Source organism: Corvus kubaryi, unplaced genomic scaffold, assembly GCF_017639235.1.
Source record: "Corvus kubaryi isolate FWS band 111438036 unplaced genomic scaffold, C.kubaryi_AGA036_p1.0 34505, whole genome shotgun sequence".
Taxonomy (NCBI): domain Eukaryota; kingdom Metazoa; phylum Chordata; class Aves; order Passeriformes; family Corvidae; genus Corvus; species Corvus kubaryi.
In genome coordinates, this window is record NW_024580743.1 from 12,524 (window position 1) to 24,940 (window position 12,417).

At 38.3% G+C, this 12,417-nt stretch overlaps 1 protein-coding gene across 1 annotated transcript; it reads right to left on the reverse strand.

Annotated features, from left to right (window-relative positions):
• Positions 1 to 1,583: 1,583 nt before the first annotated feature.
• Positions 1,584 to 11,855, reverse strand: LOC121660384 (voltage-dependent L-type calcium channel subunit beta-2-like). Its single transcript, XM_042019736.1, has 4 exons — positions 11,683 to 11,855; positions 10,882 to 10,977; positions 9,404 to 9,589; positions 1,584 to 4,699 (listed from the first exon to the last, which is right to left on the reverse strand). Exons 2-4 carry the CDS (start codon positions 10,915 to 10,917, stop codon positions 4,208 to 4,210), a joined length of 714 nt encoding a protein of 237 aa, XP_041875670.1. The 5' UTR covers positions 10,918 to 10,977; positions 11,683 to 11,855; the 3' UTR covers positions 1,584 to 4,207.
• Between the last annotated feature and the right edge of the window lie 562 nt (positions 11,856 to 12,417).

Here is a 12,417-nt window from a genome sequence, read left to right on the forward strand (position 1 = left end):
GCTTTAGTAACTAACAAACACAGGAGGTGGTTTACACCAACTCTTTTCCTTTGAATAGACATTGATTAAAAGCAGTCAGACCACTCACTTCATTCCAGCTGAGGGAATGATAATGGACCCCATTAAAACCTTTGCCCATGTCACAGAATGTATGACTTTACTAACCAACAGAGCTTAAAAATGGTAATTGCTAACAGATTCATAAAAGACTTAAGTATTAAGGGGCAGGGTATTAGACCTGGGCAGGAACTGCGTGTGTAGGATGAGTAACCAGGTATGCAGACAGAGGTAAAAATGGGTGTCTCCCTTTAGTCAGGATTTAGTGAGTGGAATTTAATTTCCTTATCCTCCATTTATAATAAGGGCTATAGGTTAAGAGTATACAGATTTCTGTGGAAAGAGGTGCTCCACTGAAACTCTTTGTGGCTTTAAAACTGATCTTCATTAAATAGGTCCAGAGCCTTAGGAGAAACTATGTATTTGATTTTATTCCTTGAGAAGCAAAAATTACGGAACTCTTTTCAAATTCTGATCTCCTGATGCCAGACACAGAATATGAATTCATGAGCATTCTAGAAGAATTCTTTAAATTCTAGGCAGTAATTTACGGATCAATTTAATAAAAATAGTTTCTTTCAGCTCATAACTCATCCCGATGCTGCCTTTGTGCACAAACCTGTTTGCTTAAGCCTCCCCAGTGTCCTGTCCCTTAGCAGCTCTGAGACTTTTACTGTCACCTCCTTCCAGGCCCTCCTTGAGAATTCTTTCTTCCATGACATCTGTGTAACACTAAACAACTGGTAAAGGATAGACTAAGGCTACTCACCACTGATGTATATTCATTTGAAAAAACACACAAAAATAAGGTTAACATCTAACATATACATGCAGATTTTGAAATGCATCCCATTCCTTCCATATACTGAAATTCCTTAGAAAAATACAAAGTTGAGCTGCCAAGACTTCCATAACACTTAACTATTTTATCTTCCTCCCTTTCCTTAGGTTTCACTGGTTTTATTATCTTTTTTAGCTCATTTGAATGGAAATTTTACAGGTTGTTTTGTACCATACATCCATAAGACTCTGGAGCTCACTGGGACCTCCACAATTTCTCAGATTCAAAATCCCTGAAACCAGATACAGAAATACGAACGCATTAGTATCCTAATGCAACCAAAAATATTAAACTTTCTATTGGCAAAAGTTTGCAAAGACATTTCATCACAATAATCTTTGATATGTCCTCCACTTGGAGTTTTTTAAAGCTTCTTATTGACGTAACTTCGTTAAAGTGCTTTTCAAAGTAGTGCTCAGCAGGCAGGTGGTATTGTGCAATATGTGTAGTACAAGCTCACATTACAAATGATTTGTCACTCTTAAAACAGAAACTGAAAAAAAGTATCTCAGCAAGGCTAATAAAACCTATTTAGTGAGTCTGCCTAAGAAATACACATTTGTTGTCTATACATAAATAGCAGCACTATATAAAACACGTTTCTATGACCAGATGGATTTGGATTTGTCTGGTTTTTTGTGATGTTTGTACTCCATGAATCAATATATAGGCCATACTTAAATACTAGGGCTTGGACTATGCACTTTATTTTCTCATTTATTTGTCTATACACAATTACCTATGCCATAGTTTTCATATACTACTCAGTGCTTTGAAATTCTGCCAATATTCCTTAAAAAATACTTTAAGAAAGCTGAAAAATAAACACTCTCTGGAGCAAAAGTAAAAAAAACCCCACACAAACAAAGCAAAAACTCCCAAAACGCAACCAAAGACCCAACAAAAAAAAAGGAACAAAATATTCAAGGTATTGAAGTGGAATCACTTCTTAGAGGACATAGCTGTTATGAGTGCAGGGAGCAACAGCATTTACTGCAGCTGGTAAATTAGTTAAAGCCAGGCTATACAGAGCAAGACAATATAACTTTCTTCCCACTTACATGTGATCTGATATGATTCAAACAACAGTCTTTTAATTTCATTTTTTACAGATACCCTGAAAATTCTCTTGTATCAAAAGCCACTGTTTATGTACTCTTTTATATCCATTTAGTAGTACAACATATCTACTTACCTACTCTTCCTTTCTCTACAAAGCCATTTAGTGATGTTTAGAAAAACTATGAGAATTTTATTTCTAGAAAAATAACCTTTTTTCTTGTGTTCCCCACAGTTCATGCTTTGAGCCAAAACCTACCCTTCAATAACGACAACAGTCAGCAGCACTGGGAGGAAAGGCCAGATAACTGACAGCAGAATTTCCCACTCTTAGGTTGTTGTAAAAATGCTTATAAAGCATCAGGGAGAAGGGTAGGAGAGGAAGGACAGAGAATGTTTAAGGGAGCTTCTTGGACGCTGGGCTAGGAGATTGGAGAAAGCATGCACCTGCCATGTATCTTATCCATTTCACTAAAATGATATTCAAAATCAGGCAATGCTGATATTCCCATAATTGAAATAATAAATAAAAAGAACTTCCAGCTAAACTAATTCTTATCACACTACAGTCTTTATATAATGTGCTATTTACAAGGAAATACAAAAAGTATTTCATTCATACAAGTACTACAAAGACTACATGTGATGCAGAACAGCTTTTACACTAGGCAAGGGTATGGAACCTGGAGTCAAAAATAATAGTGAATTTCCCCCCACTTACCAGTGCAACAGGTGTTCAGTGCAAAACAAACTGTGTTCACTCCCTTTGACTTCAATGCATTTTCCCTAGAAAGCTCCTAACAGAGTCACAGTAATTTTTCTATGCTCTTATCAGCAGCACAACAGCTTAGGTGAAGGAAAAGCAGTGAGCTGGCTGCAGAGTGGGAATGCAGAGAATTGGCAAGTGTAGAAAAAGTGGAGAAGCTACAAAAATTTATTTTCCAACAAAATAACTCTCCACAAGCTGTGTAAACTTTTCTTACTAAAACAAATACTCTAAAACACAAAGATTTTACATTTCCAGTGAAACTCACAGTAACATTTGCCTGTTTTTACTCTCCTGAAGTCTCAACATAAGAGCCAGCAGATTTATGCTTTCCCAATTACCTGGGTCAGTAAATTCCCTCATATGCCCTGAATGCAATTTGGATTTTTAAATTAAAAGACAGAAGGTAGAAATAGATTTATTGGGCTTTTGAGTAACCTTTGTTTTCTTCAGTAGATTCTCACAGTTTGCTGCCTAACGTGCACACGCACACGAACGCCAATCCACCACCCACCCACTCACATACACACCTCCAACATGTGTGCTCTGTTTACTGACAGTAGAACAAAAATTAAGCTGTGCCCATTGCAATTTTGTGACCTGAACAGAGAAGAATAATTTATAGTGGTAAGTTCATTATCTTTACCATAACTTTAAAATGCAAAATTGGGTTTGCAAGGACAGCATAAGAGTTACACCCGTTATCTCAAGCACTCATCCATATTTACAATAAGTATAAGCTTTCTGCTACAGAAGAAAAAGTATTTAGATTGAACACTGTTACAGATTTCCTAAGTGAGGCTAGTTCCAGTTGCCAGTAATTCAAAAGCAAATCTGCTGACTTGGCATTAGGACTCTAAAACAGTGTGATCAAACTTATATAGTAAGAAGGTGTCTGCAGAAATAACATTTATAAACTGTATATACAGTACACAGTACCAGTACATAGAAAATAGATTTTGACTCCATGATCCCCTGTGTGTAAGGCAAGACTGAATTCTGTCTTCATACGGAGACCACCAGAGGTACAAGCAACAGAGTGGTGCTTAAATCAATATGCAAATCAAGGTGCATCCAAATTAAAAATCAGAACAGACAAAAAGTTTTAGATTCTTTTATGTGCTGATCCTGGCTTGCGGAATACATGGGAAGTTATTAAACATCAAATGTACCTTTTTTTTAAAAAACACTAACAACACCTTGATGGCAACAGATATTGTTCAAGTGGCAGCTACCAAAAACAGCTTGAAAAATGTCATAGTACAACATCAGGAGCTCTTCAGTTGTACTACACTAATTCATATAGCACTAACCAAAAAAATAAGTATATGAATATTCTATTTCATGCTATTGCTATGCAAGCAACAGCAATACAAATCAGCATACAGAAGGATACCATATGTTCTGCAAAGAAGAACCCAAGATATTTTCAAGGGGCATTGTTACAAGACTTCAAAGAAACACAAGACTGCCAGAGGCAAAAGTTACTGACGGATGTAAACATCCCTGTTCCACTCTCCCGCATCGTTACGTTTTTTCGATATCACTTCCCCATCCTTGTCACAATATTGGTCCCTTGATTTATGACGACTGCGCTGTTTGTTGCATTCATTGTGGTCCTGCTCGCGGTCTCTCTCCTTTGAGCGATGCCGGGATTCTCTGTGTCTGTGATCACTGATCCCATGGGACTCGTCTCTGTGATTATGATCCCTGTGAGAATCATAGTGGTCACCATGCTCATGTGAGTAGTCCTCCTTTGGCTCTACGTAAGCTGAATCTCTGCTGTCTTGTGTTTCTGAGTCAAAAGTTTCTTGCCTGTGAAGGCCTCTGCCACCACTGCGATGGTTGTGGTGTTGGCTGGAGGAAGAGCGGTGCTGGGATTTCTTGATGGGTTCCACCCGTGCTTCCTCTTCAATGTGGGAACCGCTGCGCTCAGGGACCGAGTGGTCATTCCTCTGGTCTCCTTGAGATCCCTGCTACCAGAACCAGCAGTAAGGTCATGAGGTACACATTGAAAAATTTCCCCCACTATCAAATTCAACTAGAAAGTACCATGAAACCAATAAAATTTTAAGTACAAAACAATCCACTTTGAATCTAAACTAGGAAAAAAACCCATTAGTATTCAACTTTTACTGAAAATTCAGTATTATAATACAAACAATTCTTTTTACTCTCATCAGAATGTAGGGTGGCACTTGGGTGGCACCTTCTCATTTTTTGTGATGTTTCTGACTACTCCAGTTAGCAGTAATTGCCTCCACCCTCCAAAGAAAAAGAGAGCATGCAGAAACAGGACAAACTACAGAAAAATTGAAGAGGAGATACCATGCCAGGAGAGGGCAGATATCAATTAAGAGTTTACAGATGCGTGTCTGGAAACAGCTGCTATGGGAAAGTGATTTTAGAGGGCTGAGGAGGTGGATTCCAGCAAAGAACCAAAGTACAAAACCTTGGCTCTTTTAGAGTAACTTTTTTTTAAGGAAAAAAAATGCAAGTGAATCTGGTATGAATAAAGTTTGTATTATGATACTAAATAGTATCACTGACCGTCTGTTTTCTCAGCAATAATTTCATTTCTTCTTGGTAATGAAAAATTAAACATTGACCTCATAATTTTAAGAGCTCAAGAATAGAGCCCATTGCCAAGAAAAGCAGGAGGAGAGTGATATTATCACATACAAAATTTCCTAACACACCACTGCTATTAAAAGACCAAAATAAAAATTACCAGGTAATAAACCTACTCTTCACCCGCATAAATGCTTTGAAATCACTGCAAAATGAACAAGTGGCATTATTTAACTCATTTGGGGGTTTCATTACATTAACCTGCTTTTATTGCCAAACTGCAGCCAAAAACTTTTCAAGCTTAATTGCAAAAATTTAAATAGTTAATACTGAAATTGAAATATACTTCTCACATGAGGTGAAGAATGTCACGACAAAATCATCTCTGCTGCCACAAAATTAATGTAGATTCTACCAGAGTTATATAGGCATTTGTTTGTGAGACTGTTCTGAATTTAACAAAGTTAGTCTTAAGTTTGCCCTTCTATGTGCAGAGTTGTCTAAAAATAAGGATTGCCTCCAGGTCAGCTCAGGACGTATCTTCTTTCTGTCTTTCTATTTTGTGGAAAAGAGCTAGGGGAAGGAGGAAATTTTGTCCTTCAGCCACAGATCCTGGCAGGTGGGTTTCCTAGCAACCCAAAAAGTAAAATTCCAGGAAATTGGAATGGAAAATAATCTGTATTTAATCAGAAACTTATAAAAAGCGGCATGTTTCAAATCAGCAATTTGGTAAATTTAACAAATCCTAATTTTCTAAGACAACACTTTGTTACGTCAACTTCTGACAGACTAGCTGGGTTGCTCCATGTGTTCCTAATTTGAAACAAATGGCATAGATGAGAACAAGGTAACAGGAATAGCAGTCAAACTTCTTGTTTATTCTTGTTTTTGTGGTTCTCAAGATGATTCTGATTTGCCAGAGAGGAGTATAGTAACTGTAAACATGAATAGATCTGTTCAAGGCAAAATGAAATGACTCAACAGAGGTGAATTGTAAATGAAATCGAGTGAAAAGCGAAAGAGTCCAAAGCAACACCTGCTTTGGATGTGTAAACACAACTTTTATCAGTTCATCACCATGACTGGTTTTAAGGCACTTAGACATGGTATATATGTGAAACCCTATAATTCTCATGTGGTCAAATGCCACATATGCATGTACCTTTATATAATAATGACTAATAAAATCTGTCATTGATGTGGTTTGAGACCAAATGCAAAATTTGAACCTGCTTTGAACACAGTGCTACTTTTACAAGCTCGGATGCATCTTCTCTGCTATGATGAGCACATGTGAAGGAGCACAATGAATAAATTTAGAACCAATACTTGCAATTTCAGAATAGGGCTGTTGGGATTTATAGGCAAATTCATTGACAGTAACTTTCCTTAAATATTACAGGGACACCAAACAGCTAATGTCTGAATCTGGATTAGATTTTGAATTCTGAATTTATGAATGCAGCTTTTTGATTCATAACCAAATTTGGGCTTTGATTTGGAATAGATTCTGCAGTGCAGGAATTTTATGGTCCAATCTCATAAGGTTTTTTGTCTAAAATAGAGAAAGTTTGAGATAATCCTATTTCAGTACTCAGTTTGTACTTTCAAAGAAGTAGGGGGTCTTGGAATGAAGTTTAAACAGTGTTGAAAGAGGAGAGAGAAGCCTTTGCCCTCTGAGTGAATTTGCCTTGCTCCCTATTTCCAGTGGTCCCTGATCACCTGCACCATATGTGTGTGAGGTGGCTCCAGTCCTTTTGGAATTAGCCAACTATTTCCATACAAGTTTGTTCCAAAGCTCTCCCTCAGACAGACAGGAGGTGTAAGGTCTTTGCCGATTTCATTTCAAACCATCCCAGGAGGCCTCACGCCTTTAAGCACCTCGTGCCATGCAACGCACACAGGCAGCATCATGCTGTAAAAATGCCACTCTGGCAGCTGGAAACACAAATCCCTCCTTACAATACACTCTGGGGACTAAAAAACCACAAACCCCAAATATGTTTCATGGCAAAGGGGCACTGCATTGGCCCCAGGGGAGGATGACTCCAATGCTCTGCAGGGCGGGCGTGGCTCCCCCAGGCCAAACAGCTGGTGGCTTGGCTTTTCCCTGCAGAGCAGCCCAGAAAAACAGCAGAGGCATAGACTTTAAATTCTCTAAACACAGGCTCTTAACACTGTTGAAAGAATGGGTTCAGCCACCATGATTAAAAAACAGACCCGCTCTGTGCCAAGGCAGTGACAGGCTCAGGTTTGAGATGTCAGCTGAACATTTATCGTAGGAAAATGAAACCAAAGGAACGTAAAACTTTTATGTTCCATAAGAGATCCCCACTGATTCACACTTCTGTATTAGTAGACCTACAAACAAACTGTGAAACTGCAAATACACTCTCATTTTTAGTCCTTAAATAAAAATCTGTTAGTTTGTAAGGAGACAGCACAGCATTCAGAAAAGTGTTATTAAAACTGCATAGATCCTCCAGAGAATGTGGTTAATACAATGAGTATGTGAGTTCTAAATCCACACCCAAAAAGCATAAAAAACTTGAGCAAAATAATTTAAAAGTCTACAAAGCAAAGAAAGTTTATCTAGCAAGGCTGCACACAACAATACTGAATTTCATACTCAGAAATTCTTCCAGCTCACAATTTTTTTCAAGGTGTTTCAGCTCTGAGGACAGAAAAAAAGGCAGAAATGAGCTATAGCTTACAGTCTCTTTTCTTGCAATTGTGTCTGAAAGCAAGAGAAGGAGATACCCTTCAAGATGGCTAAAGAAATTATTCTTGTTAAAGAACAAACCTGTCAAGTCTGTGGTTTTCTAATGAGAACTAAATTACTTGACACAAAAACACTGTTTTGCAAAACAATAACAAAGATTACTTTTTTGCATTTTAATTTAGGGGCAGATCCATTTTTTTTTGATTTGATTTTCTAAGAGGAGGTGTTTTTCTTAGCCAGAGTTATGAATTGTAATTTGCATATGGATATAACTTATGGGCATATATGGAACTTAGGTAGAAATTTAGATGTGGTGAGCCATTATTTGATCTGGGACAGATGTATTTTAACCCTTTCTGTTATCTTCTCAGCCTCAAGGCATCACTCACTACTTATAATGAAGTATCATCTTGAAACACTTCATTTCATATCATGCAACACATATCCAAAGGAAAGCATCTCCTTATGCAGAACACCTCAATAAAATTATACAACCCAAAAGTCGAAGGAGAATAGAGGGGACATAATATGCCTGTATCAACAGGTACATCAGTGCAGAGGCAGGAATAAAGCCTGCTTTTCCCAGCTCACTGGAGAACTGGAGAGTGTCCTCACTGTTCAGAAGATAGAGCCTCTCAAGGTCTTTCTGCACAAAGTGAAGTGCAGTGGGACTTGAATTTGACCTAGGAGTTCAGCTTGAAGGAAATCTGTACTTTTCACAGCAATGTCCAATGAATAAAAGAACAAAAGAAACACTGGAAGGGTCACTTTGACCTAGAATCTTCACTAATACAGTCAGTCATTCTCAACCTCTACAACTCTACAGCCTGTGGGAAGATTGGAACAGATTTCCCTCCAACATTTGTGGATCTGGCCTGTACATAACCCAATTTGTCATGCAGGGCCTCTGGGGCTGGGATTTGCCTATTAGCAATAGTATGCCCATCAGTCAGAAAGTTACCAGAGGCTGGAATGTGCATAGTCTTAGTCTAGTTTTATTTCTCTGATTGGATTACATATGGCCAGCTATAAAAATGCTTGTGGCTGGTACAAATATTACTGGCACAGCGGTGTCCTGGGCACAATAAAACCTGAAGTATTCCACTTCACATCAACATATGTTTTCTGTCAGGCCAGCTTAGTCCTTGGAATCAAAACCAGCCCCCTAGTCAACACACAAACACATGCTACCATGAATACAATAGCAATAACAGTGACATGCTTGTATTTGCCTTTTATATGGAAAATGGGTGAACGTCTACTGGAAAAGCTTTTACTCTATCAACAGCAGTAAAACATATTCAGCGTATTCTAATATCAGCCTAACACTGTGCTTTGGAAGGAGAAGTTGACAGAAGAAAAAGAAGAGATGGCATAAAAACTGTACCTGTAAATTAATATTTGGACCTGGGCTAATAGAAAGAGTGGCTGTTGCAAGTGTGCGAGTGAGAAGCTGGTTAGGAGGATTGCTGCTAGGTGGATGTGTGGCCTTCCAGTAGGCTTCCAGATAGTCAGCAAGGTGCTCACAAGCATCTTCAAGCTGGTTCTCATCAAGAATTACATCGAACATTTCCTGATAAAGGAAAGGTTTTAGTGAGAACAATCACCAGGTAAAGGGAGATCAGCTAGAGACAATGATCATGCTTTTCATTAATGAAAAATGAACCACAATTTTAGTACTTGTATTAAGATATTTTGCCTTTTTTTATTTGTGTTTGTTTTTCTGAATGCATTTGACACAAAAGACCGTAATCATAACTAGCACTAATGTTACACTTGCTAAAGCAAGGCCTTGTGACTTCCACATAGTAATGCACCAACAGTCAAAGAAGACGGGAAGAAGCAGCTTGAACAAATCTTAAATATACAGAAAGAAGGGATAAATATTGAAGAATTAACTATTGAAAAAAATGGAATGGCAAGAAAGGGAGTCAATCCCCCTATCTAGAATAACTAAGAGAAAACTAAGGCAAACTAAGACCAATAACTAAAACAGTAAGAATACAGATCATTCAGTTTCCAAGTGTCATACAAATATTAGGTAAGAGATTAGTCACACCGTCTAATTTTAGACTTCTAAAGTTAGGAGGTGAGTTTCATCTATTTCCTCCCTGGTCAGGGAGCAGAAGGCAGCTTTGAGGGCCTATGCAGGTCTCCAGCATTCTTCATTGACTTCCTGGAGACCTGAGCATCTCCTAACTGAGATGCTTGAACTGAAATGATGAGGACATTCCCTTCACTCAGCTCCATAATTATGGCAAATTATATCTGCAACTGAACTGTACTCTCATCTTCTGGTTTCTCACCCATACTCTTGACAGCTGACTATGCAGGTAGCAATGCATGCCAGGTTTAAAACACAGTTGGGGTCTCATCACCTCCACTTCATAGGTGGAAATTGGGAGAATTTGCTTCAGTGCACATCTGAAGAAGAACTACAGAGCTGTCAGCTATGCAGTACCACTCAACTCTTTGCCAAAACCCTGACCAAGAACATCAACAGTGGTGGGCTGTGGTGAAAGATGCCCCAGAGGAGCTACTCAAACCACTGGTCTTACCCTACACTACCAGAGATAAAGCACAGTCACTAAGAGGGTTCATTTTTAGACCAATAACTCCCTAAAAATTATCAAGTAAAACAAATGTTCAGTTTACTGAAGCACTGACTGTATCAGCACACATCCTAATAACTGATTGTGACTGCACCCTTGTGCAGAGCCACAAGACTTCAGGAGGTGTTCTGCAAAAAGCAATAGTGAAATATGGCCAGAAGAGGGCAAACATTCCCGAAAATTATGTAATTAACCTCGTGCTTGAAAAGAAAGGCACCTTTCAGTGACAAGACATAAATTAACAGTAACTCACAGGAGGACACTGTGCCAGTTTATCAGCTGCCACCATCTGAACATTAAGGTGTTTGGCCTGAGATTTCCCTCGGGATTTTATCAACCTCTGTAAAACCTGTGAAAAGTAAGACATTAAAAAAAAGTGAGCAGGCTCAGACTTAATATACATATATAACCACTTAAAATGTTTACATTTGAAACTGCTCACATGAGCAAATTCTTCATTTGCTGGCTTCAAGAACATTTCCCATGTTCCCTCATCCAGAATGAGCTAATTTTAATTTACATCCAAATATCTCCTTTCCTTTACAAGCACTAAAAAGTTCCCCTCCTGCCTTTTTTACGCTGCTTCTGGTTTCATTTTTTCTAAGTTGAATTTTTAAATTATCTCCTGAGTTCTCTTCCCACAAATTCATTCTTCTCTTTTGAATGCCTCTTCGCAAGGTCTGTGCATGTTTTTTTACACACAATGAAAGAGTATATTATCAGATGTTAAACTTTAGCAATCAGTCTGATACTCATTCTGAGTTCATTTCTGTATTATTTTGATTTAACGAACCATGAACACTACTACTACTTACGTGATTGATACTAAAAGTGCAATCCCAATTAAAAAACCCATTGGAGCTACAGCATCTTTTCCAAAACGGGTTTTGGTAACATTGGAGCTCAGATACTTTTTTGATTATTAATACTTCACTATCCAAAGGGAAGCAGTAACAATATATAGCTCTGAACCTAAATGAGGACATGTGATTATCTGCATTTAAGGCCCCAAAAAAAAAGACTGAAAGAACATAAAGGTATCTAAAATATTTACCTTAGGAGAAGAAATCTTTACATATACTATAATGGGAGCCAGAGAGGTTTTGCTCAGTTGAGCTGGGTGGTTAATGGTATCAGCATCAAGCACTACCAGCTGCAGTGTCCTGGCTAATTCAAAAATCCGTTCAATTTCACTTTGAACTTCAGCTGCAGAGAAGTAGAAAATTAAAAGTTATGAAAATACTAAGAGGTGATTAGTTTTAAGAAATGTAACAATGTAGTAGACTGGCGTGTTGCTCCTCCTCTGGCTGCAGGAGTTGTTATCTGTGCATGTCCCTGGCACAGTAGGGTAATGAATACAGCGTTAATGAGAGCATTTCACCACGGCTTTGCTGCCCTTGCAGGCACTGCCTGCCTCTCTCACCTCACCAATTCCTGCTATTCCAAGCTGGAGAGATACTGGTAACACCTTCTTACATGACCCCAGACCAGACCAAGAAAAAGGGGTACGAATGCTTGCTGCATCAAATGGTAACTGTACTATGCCACAAATCTGCTACACGTAAATAATGTCAGCTCAGACTTGAATCTTACCCAATAACCAGTTTGCTCAAACTGGACTGCCTGAGATAGGCATTAGGAAGTACTGATTACTATGTTAGCAGGAACTACTGTTTTCCCATTTAGTTCAACTTATCAAAGCTCAGGAAAACAGTTTTCTTCTACTGGCCTCAGTATGGTACCATGTTAAAAATTTCATTATTATGTGTAAAACACTTTTATAAGAGAA

Bases quoted from the DNA above. Each gene is read 5' to 3' on its own strand.
- LOC121660384 (XM_042019736.1), bottom strand. From the start codon at position 10,917: ATGGTGGCAGCTGATAAACTGGCACAGTGTCCTCCT. The intron at 9,590-10,881 runs GTGAGTTACTGT...TTCCTTTATCAG, and splicing joins AACTGGCACAGTGTCCTCCT to GAAATGTTCGATGTAATTCT. The intron at 4,700-9,403 runs GTACAGTTTTTA...TGGTTCTGGTAG, and splicing joins GTCCAAATATTAATTTACAG to CAGGGATCTCAAGGAGACCA.